Source organism: Rhineura floridana, chromosome 4, assembly GCF_030035675.1.
Source record: "Rhineura floridana isolate rRhiFlo1 chromosome 4, rRhiFlo1.hap2, whole genome shotgun sequence".
NCBI lineage: Eukaryota > Metazoa > Chordata > Lepidosauria > Squamata > Rhineuridae > Rhineura > Rhineura floridana.
The window spans coordinates 151944569-151966090 of record NC_084483.1 but is presented as its reverse complement, the minus strand read 5'-3'; the positions used below and the strand labels follow the sequence as shown (position 1 = coordinate 151966090).

General features: G+C 45.9%; 1 protein-coding gene across 1 annotated transcript; it reads right to left on the bottom strand.

Moving 5' to 3' along the window:
* Window positions 1–6: 6 nt before the first annotated feature.
* Window positions 7–19675, bottom strand: HSP90AB1 (heat shock protein 90 alpha family class B member 1). The gene is made up of 12 exons (XM_061624849.1): window positions 19566–19675; window positions 18124–18270; window positions 14342–14548; window positions 13119–13278; window positions 11255–11388; window positions 9393–9704; window positions 8374–8539; window positions 7010–7200; window positions 3258–3405; window positions 1884–2152; window positions 1436–1769; window positions 7–212 (listed from the first exon to the last, which is right to left on the bottom strand). The coding sequence occupies exons 2-12, from the start codon at window positions 18268–18270 to the stop codon at window positions 103–105; spliced, it is 2178 nt and encodes a 725-aa protein (XP_061480833.1). The 5' UTR covers window positions 19566–19675; the 3' UTR covers window positions 7–102.
* Between the last annotated feature and the right edge of the window lie 1847 nt (window positions 19676–21522).

Here is a 21522-nt window from a genome sequence, read left to right as displayed (position 1 = left end):
GCAGGAGTGCCAGCAGCACTGCGGGAGCCAGTCTTCCTGAGCAAGGCGATGGTGCAGGGGATGGAGGGGGGGCAGGCCAGAGGGGAGATCACCACCCTTCTTTTAATCCACCTCTTCCATGCGCGAGGCATCCTCATCTCCCTCCAGTGGAGGGATTTCTTCAGATACAGCAGCACTGGGCTCTTCAGCAGCAACCTCATCTTCATCGATACCTGAAAGAATTGTATACGGAGAGTCAGTTTTGGACCATTCCAGATTAGAAAGGGTCTTTTAAGAGCTATAAAGGCAGTCAATCTCACATGTAAGCAAACACAGGCGCAGTAGCACAGGCACAGTATTACACCTTGCCTCATTTCGAAGCCTTCGCGAAGGTCTAAAGAACCCTCTTTTAACCCACTTCCAGAACAGAGGAAGCTCCCTGTTTCAGACCTTCACCATCAAACTTGCGGGGGTCTCAAAACTGTAAGAGTGATTTACCAGATGGGGTGGGGTTTGGCAACTTGCCCCTGCATGTTTGCTTACACAGGAAATTCAGTGCCTGAATAGGGCTTGAATGAAGCTGAAGGCCTGCTGGGGTACGCTGCACAACTAACAGAATGCTCTTTTTGGAAGCAACCAGCATTGGCTGGTGCCCATCGGGGCTGGCGGGGTGGACAGCAGGGAGACCAACAGTAGGTGGATCGAGAACCAATGACAAGCAACAGCTGGCTGAGGTTGCTGTGGCAGCGTTCCATTTGCCTTAACTAACCAGCCTCCACTGGAGCCATCACAGTTATATCTACAATTCAAGAATGGGGAGATGAACCTACACTTTCAGAATAGTTAAGCACAGTAAGGATTTGCTGAATCCCACAGCAATCTCAGTAATGCTGGTAACAACCTGTAACGGTGTGTCAATGTTATCTCCAGTTTGTAGAGGCAGGGGAAGAGAAAGGGCTGAGAGAATAGGGGCTTCCCTCAGTAACAACTTTACTGCCAAAGTGAGATCTTAGCCTGGGCTCTTGGCACACTACAGGTCCTTCGCCAGAATATATTGCAGGCTAGAATCCTTTCTTGGTACTCCAAGTTCTTTGACATGTAGGCCCCAAACCTGCTTTTTGTACCAGATGCAGGAACTTCACATCCTTCTGCCCATGAAGCTTAACTTAAGACACTTCCTGCTGCTATACCCCCCCACTTTATACAGCAAAGTCACAACACTATGTGAGTAACCCTTGTGCCTGCGTTTGCACTTGTGGGTAGAGTAGACCAAGTAAATCTGGCCTTCCTGAGGCACACACACTCCCTAGCTGTTCAACAAGCCCCAGATTGAGTACAGCAGGGCCAAAACACAAAAAGCCTGTAAAGCAGTTTTTAATTTGCCATGTTGTGTCTTCTTAATGGCAGAAAAATTAAAACTCTGAGCTTTGATGCTCTCCATCTCTCAACAACTCACCTAGCCCCAGCTTAATCATCCTATAAATACGATTGGAGTGAGTCTGTGGATCCTCCAGGGAGAAACCAGAAGAAAGCAGTGCTGTCTCGAAGAGCAGAACCACTAGGTCCTTGACGGCCTTGTCATTCTTGTCTGCCTCAGCCTTCTGACGCAGAGTCTCTACAATGGGGTGGTCAGGATTGATCTCTAGGTGCTTCTTGGCCATCATGTAGCCCATGGTGGAGTTGTCTCGCAATGCCTGGGCCTTCATGATCCGTTCCATGTTGGCTGTCCAGCCATAGGTGCTGGTGACAATACAGCAGGGTGAAGACACCAGCCGGTTTGAGACTGTCACCTAGATGTACACCAGAAGATTTTAAATGGAAATTCATGGGCTTTCATCAAAGTATGTAGTAGGGGCACAGGTGTGTTGCCAGACACATAAGGGGCTACAGCATGGCACACTCACCTTTTCAACCTTCTTCTCCAAGATTTCCTTCATGAGTTTGCAAAGGTTCTCAAACTTGGTTTTGCTCTCCTCCATCTTCTTCTTCTCCTCGTCATCCTCTGGAAGCTCCAGCCCTTCCTTGGTGACAGACACCAAGGTCTTTCCATCAAACTCCTTCAGCTGCTGAACGCTGTACTCATCAATGGGCTCTGTCATGTACACTACCTCAAAACCACGTTTCCTCACTCGTTCCACAAAGGCAGAGTTAGCCACCTGCTCCTTGCTCTCACCTGCAACATGAGATTATAATCATAGCTGCACATCTGGCTGCAAATTATGGGCTCCAACGTAGCTCCATTTTTCAGTGTAATGCTTCTCTCATAGGAAACATGCTTTAGCTGGCCTCGCGCTTTGCTGAGCCTCATGGATGGGTCCAAAATCTGGCAAGGCCCTTGGACATGGACGGATGGTCTGGTATTACAGCAGCAACAAGCCTCAACATTGTCATTAAAGACCCCAGAGCCTCATTAATCTCTGCACTCAATTACAGGAGTAGCAAATTGTTATACGACTTCCCAAAGGCTTACAGCTCTTAAAGAATGTAAGCTTCAGTTCATATTATGAATGCGTAGCCTTTTGACTCAATCAGCACACATTATGCGAAGTGCGCAACTAAGGACCCTTGAAGAGTGTGCTTTTCCATTTTTCATCATGCAATGAGAAATAAGGCTGAAATGGGAGGCTAAGACGTATAAAAGCACACATTTGGAGGTTCTCAAAAACAAGTCTCATTTCCTAACACTTAGTCAAAACTTCTGAAGAGATTTTTAGCTCATGCCTCTGGAATCATGAAGATTAGAGACTGGTTTTTCATCTCTCTATTTAAAAACAGCACCCTCACTCAAGATCCAAGGAAGGCCATCTATTGAGCAGCATTGAATAAAGGCACACATTGCTTATAGGAAGAAGCTAGGCAGGTTTGGGTCTGGTCAGTGTCTGGATGGGAGACTGCCTGGAGACCACATGTATGCCGCCATGGGTTTCTATGATGAAAGAAAGACAGGGTATAAATGTGACAAATAAATAATAAATAGGATGATACTGAAGCTTTCCTTAGGAGCTAGGACAGCCTTTCCCAACTAGTGGGCCACCAGATGTTGTTGGACCACAACTCCCATCAGCCTCAGCCAGCATTGCCAATGGTCAGGAAAGATGGGAATTGTGGTCCAACATCTGGTGGCCCACTAGTTGGGAAAGGCTGAGCTAGGGTGACTAAACTTCAACTGCAACAACATCTTCAAGGTCTACTAATACCAAGGCGATTCCTGCTCAAAGGAATCATCATTCCTTTGGGGGGTTTGATCAGCCCTGTCTTGCCAATCAAGTGTCACTCACCTGTGATGTAATAGATACTCTTCTGATTGTCCTTCATACGGGACACATACTCAGAGAGGGAATTCATCTCATCGCCAGAGTGTGAAGTGTGGTAACGCAGGAGCTCTGACAGGCGTTTCCTGTTCGTAGAGTCTTCATGGATCCCCAGCTGAGGGGAAAAAAAGTGTTTTATTTATTAATTTATTATTTTAATCCAATAAATAAATAAATAAATAAATAAATAAATTTGAATTTGTATCCCGCCCTTCCTCCCAGCAGGAGCCCAGGGCGGCAAATAAAAGCACTAAAATCCCTTTAAAACATAAAAACAGACCTTAAAATACATTAAAACAAAACAACTTTAAAAACATTCTTCAAAAAAGATTTAAAAAATCTTAAATAAAAAGGGTTAAAAAAATACTGTTTAGAAAAAAGATTTTAAAAAAACGTATTAAAAAGCAATTCCAACAGAGACACAGACTGGGATAGGTCTCAACTTAAAAGGCTTGTTGAAAGAGGAAAGTCTTCAAAAGGCGCCAAAAAGATAACAAAGATGACGCCTGCCTAATATTTAAGGGGAGGAAATTCCACAGGGTAGGTGCCGCCACACTAAAGGTCCCTTTCCTATGTTGTGCAGAACGGACGTCCTGATTAGATGGCATCTGCAGGAGGCCCTCACCTGCAGAGCGCAGTGATCGACTGGGCATATAAGGAGTAAGACAGTCTTTCAGGTATCCTGGTCCCAAGCTGTATGGGGCTTTGTCCACCAAAACTAAAACCTTGAACTTGGCCTGGTAGCAAATGGGCAGCCACTGCAGTTCTTTCAGCAGCGGGGTGACATGTTGGCGATACCCTGCCCCAGTGAGCAGTCTTGCCCCTGCATTTTGCACCAGCTGCAACTTCCGGACCAACCTCAAGGGCAGCACCACATAGAGCGCATTACAGTAATCCAGCCTGGAGGTTACCAGTGCATGGAAAACAGTGGTCAGGCTATCTCGGTCCAGAAACGGCAGCAGCTGTTTTATCGGCCAAAGCTGGTAAAAGGCACTCCTAGCCACTGAGGTCATCTGGGCCTCTAGTGACAAAGATGGCTCCAGGAGCACCCCCAGACTACGAACTTGCTCTTTCAGAGGGAGGACGACCCCATCCAAAGCAGGCAACTGACCAATTATCCAAACTTGGAACCACCAACCCACAGTGCCTCCATCTTGCTAGGATTCAGACTCAGTTTATTAGCCCTCATCCAGCCCACAGAGTCCAGACAGCGGTCCAGGGCTTGCATGGTCTCTCCAGATTCAGATGTTACGGAAAAATAGAGCTGAGTATTGTCAGCATACTGTTGTCACCTCGCCCCAAATTTCCTGATGACCACTCCCAAGGGCTTCATATAGATGTTAAACAGCATGGGGACAAGATGGTACCCTGCGGCACCCCACAGCATAACTGCCAGTGGGCTGAAAGACAGTCACCCAATGCTATTCTCTGAGAGCGACCTTGGAGATAGGATCGGAACCACTGTAAAACAGTTCCTCCAATACCCATCTCACCAAGTTGGCCCAGGATTCCATGGTCAATGATATCAAAAGCTGCTAGAGATCAACTGAGAGTATCAGGGTCATACTCCCCCTGTCCTTCTCCCGATAAAGGTCATCCATCAGGGCGACCAAGGCCGATTCAGTCCCATAACCAGGCCTGAACCCAGACTGGGATGGGTCAAGATAATCTGTTTCATCCAAGTACTTGGAACTGCTGCACCACAACCCTCTCAATCACCTTCCCTAAAAGGGTATTTGCAACCGGTCAGTAGTTGTCACAAACCAATGTGTCCAGGGTGGGCTTTTTCAGGAGTGGTCGGATCACAGCCTCTTTCAAGGTGGCTGGAACCACTCCCTCCCACAATGATGCATTGACCACACCCTGGATCCACTTGGTCAAACCCCCTAGGCAAGCTTTAATAAGCCAAGAAGGGCAAGGGTCGAGAGGACATGTTGCTGGCCGCATCATTGCAATATCCACCTATTTGGATTGACAGATTGCCCTATTCTCAGTGCTGATTAAAAATATCTTAAAAAAAAGACTGACCTCGATCCAAACCAAGTCTTATTTTTTGAAATGGTTCCATTACTTAAATATCGAAGGATGGACCAGGTCTTAGTGAGAGTATATAAATTGTGCCCAAGAACTTTTGAAAAGATCCATCCTCTTCCAGTACAATGAAGATATTTTCTACGCACGCGCCTGCCTGGTTTTGTTCAGAGCATAAACCTAATTTTAAAACTTCCCACGAGAGAAAGTGGCATTACGAAGCGATTATGTTCAACCGGATCCCCAGGAATAGGAGGAGGAAGCCTCTCTCTCTTGCCATCTTCCACTGAACATCCTTCTCTAATCCACCCTAAATCAGCGGTGGGGAACCTCTGGCCCACAGGCCTAACCAGGCGACCTCCAAGCCTCCCCATTTGATCCACAAGCCCGTTTTAGCCAGTCCACACGCACCCGCCTGATGCATGTCATCATATATGATGTAAAGAGGGGCAGAGAAAAATGCGACTGGCCAAAAAGGAGGTTTGCAGACACCCTCAATCAGCAGTCCAGGACAAAGCCCTCAGCTGATGGTTGGGGGTTGCATAGCGCTATGTGTGGGGCTTGGCAAACCGCACTGTCCTTTGCCCGCATGATTTGATTTCAAAGTGGGTGGGCAAAAATAGGTCACCTGACATCATTGTCACATCATCTGACTGATGAGTGACCCAGTGAGGGCAGGAGAAGACATAAAGACCGGATGCAGTTCCCCACCCCTACCCTAAACAGTAAACTGGCACCAAAGTGGCCAGATTCAGAAGGCAACAGGCCTTCAGGCAATAGATACTCAGACAGAAGAGTTAACCCTTCCGATCCCTTAAAACGGCTGGTTAGTTTCACTCCACTTTTCTGAGCAGATAGATGCTCACCGTCTGCAAGGTTTTCCAGTCTGTTCACAATCATAAGGATCAGAACATCTTTTTTAAAATCAAGAGGCTTTCCCAGAATTTGACAACAATAATCACCATCTCTGTTATCTTTTCAGTGCCTACTGAAGAGCTTCCTCTTTCAACAAGCCGAGACCTTATCCCAGTCTGCGTCTGTGTTGGAATTGTGCTGGGACCATCAAGGGGCAAGCATTTCCACCTGCCTTGCCCCACCCCTCTGCCTGGGCCTTATCAGGAGGAGCTGCAGGCTGACAGGTGCTGCTGCAGGGATGGGACTGTGCTGGGACCATCAAGGGGCATGCTTTTCTACCTGCCTTGCCCCCCACCCCTACTCTTAGTGACATTTTCCTGGGGACTGCCCTTTACCAGGAAGATGAATGCTTTTGGTTTGCTGCTCCTGTTTTTTAGAGAGGTTAGGACTTTGTTAGTTTGATTTTTTTTTTTGGTAAATTGTATTGTTTTTATTTGTATTTTGTATTTGTGTGTAAGCCGCCTTGGGGGCCTATTTGGCAGAAAAGGTGGCCTAGAAATAAAACATTACATTACATTTTTAAAGGTGTTTTGTTTTAATATATTTTAAAGTCTGTTTTTATGATGTTTTAAAGTGTTTTTAGTGCCTTTGTTTGCCGCCCTGGGCTCCTACTGGGAGAAGGGGCAGGATATAAATCCAACAAACAAAGTGGTAGAAACACAACAAGACATTAAGGGAGGATTACAAATCTATGCTATAACAGTTTGCTGTGCTACCCAAATTACTGAAGGATGCTCAACCCAGTCCCAGGTAGTGGGCTGACTAGCTCTCACCTTGAGGTTTTTGGAGAAGGCTTCGTAAAACTTCTTGTAGTTTTCTTTGTCCTCAGCTAACTCTGCAAAAAGCTCCAGGCATTTCTTGACAATGTTCTTGCGAATCACCTTGAGAATCTTGCTCTGCTGCAGCATCTCACGGGAGATGTTCAGGGGCAGGTCCTCAGAATCCACCACACCTCGGATGAAGTCTGAATTAATAAAAGAAAGGAAGAAATAAAATCAGAAGCTAAAATAGTCATGGCAACTGATGCAACTCTGAGAAGGATGGACCATTCTGGGTAAGTGATCTGGGGAGAACAGACAAGCCACTGGGTCTACACACAGTGCTTGGAGATTCTCCCTTCCCCATAAGTGCCTTTTGCAGAACTCAGGCCAAGGCCTTTGCTCATATTCATTGTCCCCTCCCAGCAATCACATTGACTAGTAGCGGCTTTGTAGTGGTGGCTCCATGTCAGTGGGGCAGTGGCACCCACAATGGGATTTAGTCTGAACTTTCAAGGAGCTGTCCAAGGTGCTCCAAGCCACCAGCTACCACTGGGTTTTTGTATGGTTTGGTTCTTTCTTGGATCACAGTGCTGCAGGAATTTTATTTAAAGTAAGAATAGGCTGAACAGGTGGGTGGTCTTCACTTTGGGCAGAAGATTAGGCTAGGTGACCTTCCATCCATCCTACCTCACAAAAGCATTTTGTAAGCAAAACAGCGGCCAGTGAGAAATCCAAGCCTCAAACCTTTGGAAAGAATAATGCAAAGAGGAAGGCTAATCTGCTTTGTGCTCCCCTTGCACAAATCCTCCCGCACCCTTTGCTCCAGCTCCACTAACACCAGAGCAAGATAAAGGAGTACACTAACCCGGGCTGACTGGGGGGGGGGGGGAAACAACTCCGTAGCAGAAGACATGTTTTGCCAGAGTCAGTCTTTAGATCAGGGATGGGAAACCTGTGGCCTTCTTGACGTCACTGGACTCAAACTCTCATCAGCCCCAAGCAGCATGGCTGATGGTCAGGAACAATGGGAGTTGTAGCCTAACAGCATTTGGAGGTCAATGGGCTCACCATTCCTGCTTCAAAGAATTAAAACTAGCAAGACTAGGGAAAGCCTTAGTTTGAGGTCCGAGACAACTGCTGATACAACAGGTAGACGCTAATGGGCCAGATGGCCCACAGGCCTAACTCACCATCATGCCACTCACAACCTTAACACAATCAGGGTGGGTTGGAAAGATGCTGCCCCATTCTGTGGTTTCACCCTTTTCTTCAATCACAGTATCCAAGTATCCCTCCATTCTGATTTTTCAAACAAGGGGGATAGAAACAGCCCATTATTCTAAGTGAGGCCAAGCAGGAGCAGGGAAGAAGCTTACTCAGGTACTCTGGGATGAGTTCATCGCAGCTGTCCATAATGAAGACACGCCTGACATACAGCTTGATGTTGTTCTTTTTCTTCTTGTTCTCAAAGAGGTCAAACGGGGCCCGGCGCGGGATGAAGAGAAGGGCCCGGAATTCCAACTGCCCCTCCACAGAGAAGTGCTGTCAAGTTTGGGAACATCAGAGGAGTGAGTGAGCAGCCCTTGGGGGAAACACGCACGTCCTTCTGGGACTAGCAGCAGAAGTAACAAAAGTACCAGGACTTGGACTGCAGAGGTATTCCTGGCTGAACTTGTTAGGCAAGAGGACGCTCCAGAGTCTCCACCATGCTGGGATTTCTTGTGCCCCAGCAGAGATGCCAGAGGGCATCTGGTTCCTTTGAGAGCTCTGACTGGGCAGCAGCAAGATCAATAGGTGCAGCTTCTCTCACTAGTGCTGTAGGGACAAGAGAAGCTGCACCTGCAGCCCTCATATGGCTGGAAAGGGACAAAATCGTGCTCCCGCATGCAATCGGGCAGCCATGCACCTAGTTCCTGTTATTTCACTCAAGATACCCTTCTCGTCTGCCCTGAGCTATTTTTTTTTAAATCATGGCAGGCTTTAAGCCTGAAGCTGATGCTTTAGTCATATAGCAAGCTTAGTCAATACTTTTAAAAATACCATAAAATATTCCCAGATGTGCAGACAAGAAAACGTTATGGACAGAACTGGGGACAAAATGGAAGCGGAAATATCCTGTGCCTCAGCAAAGCAGAAGACATTTAACAGGAATGCTGTGCTAGGAGAAACCAGATGCCAAGAGACACTGCTATACTTATACCGGCCAACAATGCATGGCAGCAGGGACTGGCCAGCTCTATGAAAATGTCTCCTCTGTCCCCTTCGCATAATGACATATCCATTCTTAAGTGCTCAGCTTCTCCGTTAACAATCACCACCACCCTGCTCCTTTTGCCAATACCAAGGACCTCGTAAGATACCAGCTGAGTGGCATCAGCACCACCCAAAGTCTCACCTTGACAGCCAGGTGGTCTTCCCAGTCATTGGTCAGGCTTTTGTAGAACTCGCCATACTCCTCCTGAGTGATGTCGTCGGGATTTCGGGTCCAGATGGGCTTGGTCTTGTTCAGTTCCTCCTGATCAATGTACTTCTCTTTGATCTTCTTGGTCTTCTTCTTGGTCTTGCCACCTTCCTCCTCCTCATCGGAACCCACATCCTCGATCTTGGGCTTCTCCTCCTCATCCTTGGGGGCTGCATCTTCATCCTCCTCCACTTTTTCTTCCTCTGCTTCATCGTCGCTGATCTCCTTCTCGCGCTCCTTCTCCAGCTGCAAGAAGAAGCTTGTTACTGCAGGTTCACGGGGAGTGCTCAGCTACAGGGGTGCGAGCAAGCAGTGACGGAGCCACATTTGGGGGTAGGAACTAATGTACCATGCGCCAAGCACTTCTGTGCGCCCTCATACAGGGACAGGGACCCTTCATCTTGCCAATTCCATGCCTGAACGTGACTGCATCGATAGTGCGGCCATTCTGCTCCTCATGCTAGGCAAGCGGGCAGGGCTTTAAAATGGCCTCCGCAATCCTTAACAGGGCCACTGCTTTTGCAAAGCTGATCCCAAAAACTATAGACCCATTAGTCTTACTGATATTGCTGCAAAATTGTACGCTAGATATTTACTAGGGAAACTACAGCATTGGGCCCAGGAGCAAGCGGGTTTTGAGAAGGGTAAGTCTACTTTAGACCATTGTTTTACTCTTGCTCATTTAGTCCAGAAATATGCTCTCCGTAAGAGAAGAGAGCTGTTCGTAACGTTTGTGGACTTTTCTTCGGCGTTCAACTTAATTGATAGAGCGAGACTTTGGGAAAAACTGGCCTCTACAAATATCGATCGCAGTCACATGGTTAGTTCCTGTCTTGAGATGTGGCAGGATTTTCAAAGAGCCTGCCACGTGACAGAGGTGCTCTACATTGCACCATACTAGAGCCACACTTAAAACTGGAAATCCACTTCACTTTAACACTCTAAAAGCTTTAACGTGCGCAAGACTGAGCCCACAGATCTTCAACTGGTGGGTTGGGACCAAACACCAGGCGAGAGCCTGATCTGAGGTAGGTCACAACATCAATACTACCACCATACAAATACATGGTAAACAAAGTAAGAAATGGGTGCCCAAATGCACGTTTGGGCTAAAGCTGGGTCCCGGGTCTGAAAAGGAATCCAAATAATAACAGCATTCTAAAAACACCTCACAGCCCAGTACAAGACTCATAAAACCAATCTAATCAATTAAGAAGAAACAATTTAAAACCAACAGCACTACAAGCTGTTAAACAGTGAAAGCGTCAATTCAACATCTCAAGTAAGAGCAGCTCAAAATAAAGGGGTTTTCAACACCCATTTACTGAGGGGAGTCCCACAGATATGTGGCTACCACTGTGAAGGCACCGTCTCTAGTTATAATTTGGGTGCTAATTGGGTGCTAATTCTTGGTTAAGCCTGTATAACTCATATTATCAATCAAGCCAGAAGCAGACCATTAGCCCTGAACTGCAGGTGCTTGTCTACTCCACTTCTGCAATTTCAAGCATGGGAAACTGCCCCTCCCCAGGTTTATCAAAGCTTTGATGGATCACAAGATGTGGCAGCTGGGCCATGTTCAGCTTGGAGGACTACATATTATGCAGGACTGCTCTACAAGTCAAGGTGGAATACGAGTTGTCCAGCCCTATGTGCTTTGCATGCTATGCCTGTGCTTTCCCTTGGAGAAACGTCAGCATTTCAGCATTGCAATGTGGAATGACTTCCAGCATAAAGGCGGCTGTGGAAATTAAGCTCCTCTTATCCCACCGGAGCACCTCCTCTCATATACATACGTAGAGGGTGATGGGGTAGCCGATGAACTGAGAGTGCTTCTTCACCACTTCCTTAACACGGCGCTCCTCCAGATATTCTGTCTGATCATCCTTCAGGTGCAAGATCACTTTGGTGCCACGGCCAATGGGCTCACCTAGAACAGAGAGAGAGAAACCAAGCATGGGGTGGGAAGTCACACTCCCAAACGTCTGGAGGGCACTCGAATGGGAAAGGGTGGTCTGGACTCAGAGGGCTGGTGGGTCACTCTGGAAGGCTGGCTGGGAAGCATCAGCCCGCGGTTCCTTGAAGAGTGTTTCTAGCGAGAGCCAACATCAGAATCTCCAGCAGGTGGACAGGAGAAAGCCTGGACATAATCAAGGCTGGGAGCCCTTGCTTTGGAAGGACTGGCATAAGATTTCAATCACTTAGTTTTTGTCTTTTAAAATTAGCAAGTCGCTAGTTCTTATAACTAGTAAGATTTTGTGTGGGTTTTTAATGTATATGCAGTCTTAAGGTTTTATTGTTCTGAGAAAGAACTACATCCTGTGAGGCAACTAGAGAGATCATGTCCTCCCCCACCAACTCAAGCTGCTTCCCGACCCAAATGCCTTTCCTGTTGCTCACATAGCACTTCTTGTTGCAATATTCTACTGTTACAACACCCCAAAATCAAGGGGTTCAGAAAATAAGCAAATACAAGTTAGTGAGATGTGTGCAAGTTCATCTGCACCTATTTGAGTGAAGAATTTGACTGGTTCTTACATGCTGGACATCTATAGTCCTGGGTCCACTAAAGCATCAACTGGCCCAGACCCTGCTTGACCATTTTACCCAGCTTAGCTTAGATGAGTATTAGGGCAACTTTGTCCAACAGCTTTTGAAAAGATGAGGGCCCTGAAAGCAAGCTGCTGCTTAAAATCTCAGATGCAGGCTAGATGCAGGGTCATCACTTCCCTTCTGTATTCCTACCCCCAGCCCACCAACCAGGCCAAAATATGCATCCCTTAATTTCCACATGGACTTCTCCACTGCAATGCATAGTTTTTGGCAGACCTGAAAAGCACAGCCTCGGTCCAGTAATAGCAGTTATGATTAAGTCCTATTTAAACCAATGGAACAACTAGCAAAAACTAACTTCTGTCCTTTTGCTTTCACTAGGACATAGTCATGACTAACTTGAACGTAATGTGTGTGTTCTTTAAAATCATCAAGAATGACCTTACAGCTTGATCTGTCCCATGGGGCAATACAAACGCAGATAGCTCCAAGGCACTGCAAATGATGTGGGGAGACCTGTCAACATGGCACAGGGATTTTGGGATGGGTATGAATGTTGTGCCAACACACCATGAATGATGTTCCAATCTCTGTGCTGTTTTGGAAAGATCTGAAAGGTGTCCTAGGACTTGAGATGGAGGGTAAATGGGAAATGGACTGCCTTCAAGTCGATCCCGACTTATGGCGACCCTCTGAATAGGGTTTTCATGGTAAGCAGTATTCTGAGGTGGTTTACCACTGCCTTCCTCTGAGGCTGAGGCAGTGACCGGCCCAAGGTCACCCAGTGAGTTTCATGGCTGTGTGGGGATTCGAACCTTGGTCTCAAAGGTTGTAGTCCAACACTCTAACCACTATGCCACTCTGGCTCTTGTATGGAGGGTAACAATCTTTTTTTGCTAGTTACTTCCCAACCTCACCAGTAGGGGGCAAAAAAGGGGGCGAGTAAATGTTGGGGCGGGAAAAAAAAAGATTTCTGCAATTCCTATTTTTGAATAGCTTCATCTAGCTATGAATGGGACATGGCACATTCCCCCTTCCACTGCTTATTCAACACAACAGTTGTGAACCCATGATCAGATCCTGTTGGGGGCACATGGCATCACATACCATGGTCAGTTCTGACAGTGAAGGAACCTCCTGCAGACGATTCCCAGGCATACTGTTCATCATCATTGTGCTTGGTGATGACTACAACCTTCTCTGCCACAAGGTAAGCAGAGTAAAAGCCCACACCAAACTGTCCGATCATGGAGATGTCTGCACCAGCCTGCAGAAGGAAGGAAAGACATGAGATGTCTGGAAAGGAGAACTAACCTTATATATACATACACATGCGCACACACAGAGAGGAATTCAGATTTCTAAATGGCTAGGAAGGTATGTTCTAGCCACAAGGAGCTGGCATGCAGCAAGGCAACATTCAGGTCACATGCATTTAATAATGAATTAAAGTTAGTTTGGTGTCCCCCCCTCCAAAAAAAAAAAAAAAAAAAAAGCAATGGGGCAAAATGCTGCCCCAGGTTATGGGCAAAGTGCTGGATTTTATGTGATAACACTGCAAAAATGCATAGTAGGCACAGGATTCAACATCCCGAGAGCCTCTGCAGCAGCCCATTCATAACTAGGAAGGGAGTTCAAGAGACTGTCAACTCCATGCTGTGAGATACCGTACTCTAATAAAATGCTATTTTAGGTTGCATTAACAGAAGTAATAGCTTCCAAATTGCATGAAGTATTGGTTCCCCTCTATTCGGCACTGGTTAGGCCTCATCTTGAGTACTGCGTCCAGTTCTGGACACCACACTTTAAGAAGGATGCAGACAAACTGGAACGGGTTCAGAGGAAGGCAACAAGGATGATCAGGGGACTGGAAACGAAGCCCTAAGAGGAGAGACTGAAAGAACTGAGCATGCTTAGCCTTGAGAAGAGAAGACTCTTCAAGTACATGAAAGGTTGTCACAGAGAGGAGGGCCGGGATCTCTTCTCGATCATCCCAGAGTGCAGTACACAGAATAATGGGCTCAAGCTGCAGGAAGCCAGATTTCGACTGAACTTCAGGAAAAACTTCCCAACTCTTAAGAGTGGTACAACAATGGAACCAATTCCTAGGGAGGTGGTGGGCTCTCCAACACTGGAGGCCTCCAAGAGGCAGCTGGACAGCCACCTGTCAGGTATGTTTTAATTTAGATTCCTGCACTGAGCAGGGGGTTGGACTTGATGGCCTTATAGGCCCCTTCCAACTCTACGATTCTAACGATTTAACTCAGAGAAGGAACCAAGCCCGATGGACTCTATACCCTTGCCAAACCTCTAGTCCATCAGCCTCCCACCTGCAGGGCTTCCATGAAGGCTTTGGTGCCAGACTTGGCAATGGTGCCCAGGTTGTTGATAAGATCTGCCTTTGTCATCCCAATGCCAGTGTCCACCAGAGTGAGGGTGCGGTCATGGGGATTGGGGATGATGTCTATCTTCAGCTCCTTGCCACTTTCCAGCTTTGAGGGGTCTGTCAGACTCTCGTAGCGAATCTTGTCCAGCGCCTAGGAGACAAGAAAAGACAGATAAGGAGGGAGTGACCTACCAGGCCTCATCGCCATTTAGGGACCTGTATTACTTCCACAGAAATGCACTTGAGGAAACAAAGTAATGGCTCATGATGATCTCAGTTTCAGAGTTGCAAGTCTTTGTTACGGCGGATGGTGCTGCTGTGGACTCCAACAACTGTTTGAAATCTACAGAAGCTTTTTTTTTGTCAACCCCCATCACTTTATATTCCGGGCACTTCTCAACAATTATGGTGATGTTATCCTGTGATGTTTAAGCACCCCCCCTTTCATTTTTTAAAAAATGACATTTAACTTACAAAGCTATCAGGGATCCAATTTACCCTTATTGAAATAAAGAAAAACTTGTAATTGCTGAAGCCAATGGAGGTCCACTCTATCACCGGCAGCTTCTTGAAGTAGGGTAGAGAAGATTTTAGCATTTTGCCTGCATCATAAATTCAATTTTAATGTGGCTATACCACTTCAAGAACACCAGAGTATTTTTTTCCTGTTTTTGTTAAAAATAATTGTACACCCGTGTGTACAAAAAAATAATCCCCATTACAAAGTACTGTAGGAGACCATTAGACTACAGGAGTAAATTTCACCTTAAGGAGTTCATTCGGATCCAAGTTGATTTTACCTTGACATAGAAGTTAACACCCTCATAGAGCAGATTTGCCACAGTGATTTCTTATTTCTAATACTCTCTTTACATAGCCCAGTATATATGGAGTATATTGGACCCTTAAAACTATGTACTTGGAGTTGAGTAATTTACCTAGGCATTTTTTCGTTTGTTTCGCACTCTCATAAGTTTATCATTATGGGATCCAATGTATCCCAATAATTTTTGTGTGTGTTATACTCCTTTTTGGAATGCATTACCAATAAAACACCCCCCACTAGAATAGTTTTAGGACTTTAAAGGGGTCTGTTGGACCAAAAGCAAACTGATACTGTAAATAAAAAAAAATGGTGGTGGAGGCTTGAAGATCAAAAGCTATTCAGAAAGATGAATCTCAGAGCAGCACAAAGGACACATTAACCAGTTCCCCAAATACTTGCTGTATCACATGACTACCCCAAAGCAGCTTCTCTTTGGGCAAGAGAAAGACATTGAATGAATATGCACAACTCATTCAAGAACTCTGCTTTTGCACAAGCAAGTTTTGCTCAAACCAGGTCCCAAAGCAAACCTGGCACCATGTTGCTGCTCTCATGAAAAGAATAATATGCAGCATCTCTCTCTCTCTCATGAGTTCATAAACTAAGGAAGGCAGGAGGGGCTCAACTGATGGGGCAGAGCCATAGCTACTGTCTCCTAGAAGCAGTGTCCCTGTCGCTTATTGGAAGGGACAAGACAGTGGTGAGATCAGGGTGGCGCAGTGCACCAGCAGAGCCAGTCTGGCACTCCCATGGTTGCACTCACATAGACCCAGCTTTGATCCTTCCCAGGAAGCAGCAGTTAATGTCACTGCTGGGAGGATATTGCTGCAGCCCTGCCCCACAGGGTGAGCTACTCCCAAAGAGAGGATATGATGGAAGTTTATAAAATGATGCATGATGCGAAAAAGTGGGGATCTGGAAAATCTCTCTCTTTCTCTCAGTGCTAGATTTTATGATCACCCAATGAAATTGGTAGTAGATTGAGGACAAAGTACTTCAGCATACAATGCATAGTTATGGAATTTGCTGTTATAAGATGTGGCAACAGCTACTAGCTTAGAGGGCTATAAAAGAGAATTAGACAAATTCATGTAGGATGGATCTATCAACAGCTATTAGCCATTAAAGCCACACAGTTGCCCTGTTGTAACTTGTAAACAATAGAGACTTGTCACACCTTTCTTTTGTTCTTGGGAGCATCTGGCTACCCAATGACAGAAACAAAATGCCAGAGTAGATGGATCTTTGGTCTGTTCCTACCATTTTGTTTTCAATGGTAGACATCTGTCAGTATGACTATTCTCCTTCCTAAGAATCTCTGTAGACTGCATGCCATAATGCAGCCTTCTCCAATTGGTGGCCCTTCAGGTATTATTCGACTACAACTCCTATCATCACTGGCCACACTAGCTGGGGCTGATGGGAGATGAAGTCCAACTACTTCTACAGGACAACAGGCAGAGAAGGCTGCCCTGATGGATCAGTCATCTAAGGTCACCAGTCCATTTTTCTCCAAGGCTAAGGCTCCTTTACCAAGCTGGAAAAAATATCAATTAAAATATTTAATCTGATTTTTTAACAAAAAATGTTTCTTTTTCTTAAATAGGCTGATTAAAGTTAAATCTTAATGCAATCATGTAAAAAGTCAAATATATTGACAGGAAGGCTGCCTTTCTATGTAAACAAAGAATCATGGTATAAATATATCTTTCAAGATCAATTACTACAAAATGACACAAAAGGTCATATACCTGGTGATTACTATGAGTTTAGGGTTGTACAAGATTCCATATTATATTGCTATTTTAGATTTGATACAGGGGGCTGGGCTCCAAATGTCATTATGTCTACCACCAGGAGAATCATCCCACGGCGCTCACCTGAGTCTTGTACAGCAGGGGCAGGCAACCAGATTGGGCCACCCCTCCATGGGCCTCTTTCGACAGGTGGGTGGGGCTACCCACATATCAATCACCTGGCCTCATATGAGGTCAGGTAATCGAGCTTCAAATATGGCACTCCCAATTCTTCCTTTACACCCATAGTCTGAATTCAAGCCGAGGCTGTAAAGATTCCTCCTGGAAGTGGAGCTTGCAGTCAGGATTGAATCTAAATTCTGTGCTGACTGCATCCCCTGCTTGGGCATGATTAGCTCCATTTGGCAGCTTCAAGTGGTCCAGCAGGCCTTGCATTTAGTGCCAAATTTAAAAGACACTGTAGGCGAGCCCTTCTTGCAGTGGAACAATCAGCAGCACATTCTAAACTGTTCCTCTGCGGCTTTATCTGCCTCACACCTGATGTCATGATAGCAGGTGGGCATTGCTGGAAAGAAATGACCTTGCGGGACAAACTAGGACCCCTGGCAGGCCTAATCCCCCCCCGACCCAAGGTTTCCCAAACCTGTTGTAGAGCTTGCTTACTTTAACCACCTTTACTTTGCAATTTACTGAGTTCCCAATATTAAGTATATTTAGTTGTGACTAAAAAAAAAAAAAAAAAAAAAGCCTATTTCCAAATAAATTACTCTGCCCAGGCCTTGCTTTTGGAAAGTTCTGAGCAGTTAGTTGTCCATAAATAGACAAAAACACACACAAAGGCAGGCTGCAACAAACAAAAGGTTTGTGTTTCTGGGGTTGTGGTAAAGCATGAGAGTCATGCATCTAGGAGGATAAGTGACTGGCAAGAAGTGTGGCCTCCTAGAGACCTTAAACGGTCTACTTACTTGTGGATTAGGTTTTTTGGAACAGTTAACCAATTAGTGTGTATCATTGTTAAGGAAACATATGAATTTCCAATGAGAAACTCAATGCAAAACAAATATTTACATTCTAGATTTCAGTCAATCTACCCCAAATATTATTCCTCCTCTCGCAGACCTCCATCTGGGTCACCATACTCACATCAGAGGCATTGGAAATTATCTCCCGCATAAAGATTTCCTTGTTGGAGTAAAAGGTATTGATTATCAGGGACATAAGCTGGGCAATCTCTGCCTGGAAGGCAAAGGTTTCCACCTCCTCTTCACCATGCTGGATTTCTTCAGGCATCTGGAACACAAATCAAGATCTTTGTAACACCTCAAGGTTCATACAGGGATACTAACAATTACCATTTAAACAACCTTATAAAGCGTTTCCCATATTATATTCATCATTACAGTCATCGGGCTGAGATAGCAGCCTCCTGAAAGCTACCTAGGCAGTTCGTAAGAGGCGAGATGTAAACCATGTCTCTCTCGGTTCACAGCTGAGCCACTACACTACTACATAGCTGAATATGGTGCTTATACAGTATTCAGTTATGGATTACAAAATCCATCTATACAGCAGAGATGGGGATCCTGGAACACATCGTTATATTTCATCCTCAGTTGCCACCAAGAACAAGAACTTATTCCTAGCCAGGATTGCAACAAGGATAAACAAGATCAAGGCCACAAGCAGGCATCCTGTTATGTCACCAGGGCATATTTTGCAGTGCTACGTGGGTTCAGCAATTAAACTTCCTAACAGTTTTTATTTACTGGTATACCAACCCCACTTCAGCCCTTGATGTTACATAAATGGCTAAGGAATGATACAAACCTTATCTTGAAACAAGGAAATTCCTAGATCAAAGTTCCCCCAAAAGATTTTTTTCCTATAGCCTCTGGAATAAAAACTGGCTGCCGCTGCTGCAGCAAGCAGGCATGTTCAAGCCTAAGAATATTCCCTTTCAGCACAACTCCCTCAAGAGCCGTTGTTGAATTGGCCCCTAGTCGTTACAAGATGAGCGCCATTACGCCAGCAGCAAGCACTGTGATGCGTATTTTTTACAGCCTTCCCCCGAGGCACAACGCTCAGCCCATCTATGGCCGCGAAGCCGATCAAAGGCAACGGAGAAAGGGAACCGCAAGGCCTGGCCGCGAGGAGATGGAAATTGGGTCGAGAGCCGCAGCCGTTAGGCCCAAGAGAAGAGGTATCGTGAGGTGGTGGATGGGCCCTGCGCATGACGTGATCTAGCATCGGGCCTGGCTAGGCCGAAATCCGTGACCACGCGCGTACTATTCAACGGATATACCAGCCGAGGCTTAGTCCCTTCGTACCACAGTCGAACCCCGATATCGGGTGCGCGCGGGTGCCGGATCCTGGCAGGGGCGCAGCCAAGATGCCCTCAAGGGCCCGCCGTTCAGGGAAATCTCGGTCTCTCTCCCACCTAAGCGAAGGCACTCGGCCCCTGGAAGGAAGCAGGTGCTCCTTTCCTCCCACCCAGAGGCCATTTCACGCGGCAGAATCCCGAGGGGGGGCATGCGGACACACCTCCCCCTTTCCCTCTTTTAGGGGGATCCGGGGACCCCGCTTACTTTGATCGACGGCGGGAGATAAGCCTGGAGCACGGTGCGATATTAACGACAGAGATCGCGGCACAGCCGGGAGAGGAACTGGGACCGCCTCTAACACTCCTATATAGGGGCTGATCCCGGAGCCACTTGTCCGTTTGCTCCCTCCGCCTTAAAAGGGTCGGGAACGTTTGTCAATAGCTGCACTATTGTATTTCAATAGCCCGTCTTGCTTCTTTCGTCAAGGACTCCGGTGTTCCAGTTGCTGGCGCCTCCTATGTCTTCTCGAAATGAATGACTCTGAACACAGTGATTATTAAAGAAATCTTAGTATTCGCGTGTAAGTAAAAACTATCGTTCTACATCAAACATCCCATTTTTTATTTTTAGATGATGGAGGCATGTGCCCTCACATTCAAAATATCAGAGAAGGAATCCCTTCTTATGTGATAGGGAACAGGGAATGATTCTTTTAAGATGGTGCACATCACCTATAGTTTTTATAAAGGCTTGTATCGAAAACATTTTTTTTAAATCTGCCCAATTTCCGTTGAAACCATAGAATCAGAGTGAAAAGGTACCTTGGAGGTCATCTAGTCAAACCTGTGTTCATTGCAGGGCCTGCAATGCAGGATGCAACCGTAGCAATCCCTTAGAGGTGGCTGTTCAGCCTCTGCTGAAAAATCTCCAGCAAAGATATTTTAGCCCACTGCCTTCCAAGGCAGTCTGTTCTGCTGTCAAATAGCTCTTTCTTAGGAAGCTTCCTCTAATGTTTAACCGAGATCTGCTTCCCTGCAATACCCACCTGTTCCTGTCTTCTGTGCTAACCTTTTAGATATTTGAGGACTGCTATTAGTTCTCCCCTTCACCAGGGCAAACACACCCATCAATCTAATTGGTGATGACTTTTTATATGTTGATATTGTTATTGTGGTTTTGTAAACCAGTTTAATGTTTCTTGTAAGCTTTCTTGGAGGGATTTGTATCCCAAAAGGTGGGATATAAATAACTGCAATAGTTAAATAAATAAGCACATAAAGTCCAAGATGGCTGCCCAGAACCCAGACTGAGTGGATGCCTAACTAGACAACGCTATGGGTCAATTCAGATCGCTCTTTTTTTAACAAACAAGTGGACATAAACATGAATTGGCGCTTTCAGTTCTTTGCTTTGCACATCTGAATGCTTAACACATGTCCCAACTCAGGATTCACCATGTGTTGGTTCGATCCACCTTTCAAATACTGTTGCGTGCAGCCAAATCTCCAAGTGGTGAGATACTTCCAGTGCTTACCCAGCTTCGGTTCCTTGGAAGATCACTTGAGTCTATGATGTCTTAGGATATTTGGGTTTTTTACACATGTATGTAACTTGAGCATAAGATGAAAGGGCTCACAGCACTAACACTCCAACAGATCCTGCTTCCCCATTAGATTTCTAGGGAAGTCACCAAAGCCCTTGCTTTGGGTTCAGCACAGAGAGCAGTCAGGCCTCTGTCTCTTTCCAGCTTTCAGGGTTTGATGAACTGCAAGCTGGAGGACTCAGGATGAAGTATTCACAAGATTACTACTTTTACTGACCAAGTGGGTGCTAAACACTTTAAAAAGCTTAAAAAAACAGACATCACTTGGAAAACATTTAAAATTGCTCAAGTGAAATTACCTGGTTATACGTACAGTAGCATATATAGGAACACAGGAAGCTGGCTTATACAGAGTCAGACCATTGATCCATGTACAGTAGCTCAGTACTATCTACACTGACTGGCAGCGGCTTGCCAGAGTTTCAGGCAGGAGATGCCAGAGATTGAATCTGGGACCTTCTGCATGCAAGGCAGATGCTCTACCACCCAGCTATAGCCATTCCCCAAAATATACAACACACACACACACACACACCTGTCTATCTAACAAACATGTCTCCCCCTATGTTGCTTCGTGAGGCCCTGAAAATAGCTGGCATGAATGAACGAAATATCTGT

Coding starts and splice junctions, on each gene's coding strand:
- HSP90AB1 (XM_061624849.1), bottom strand. CDS start 18,270: ATGCCTGAAGAAATCCAGCATGGTGAAGAGGAGGTGGAAACCTTTGCC. Junction 8,540..9,392: donor AAGACCACCTGGCTGTCAAG/GTGAGACTTTGG, acceptor CAAACTTGACAG/CACTTCTCTGTGGAGGGGCA. Junction 213..1,435: donor GATGATTAAGCTGGGGCTAG/GTGAGTTGTTGA, acceptor CAATTCTTTCAG/GTATCGATGAAGATGAGGTT.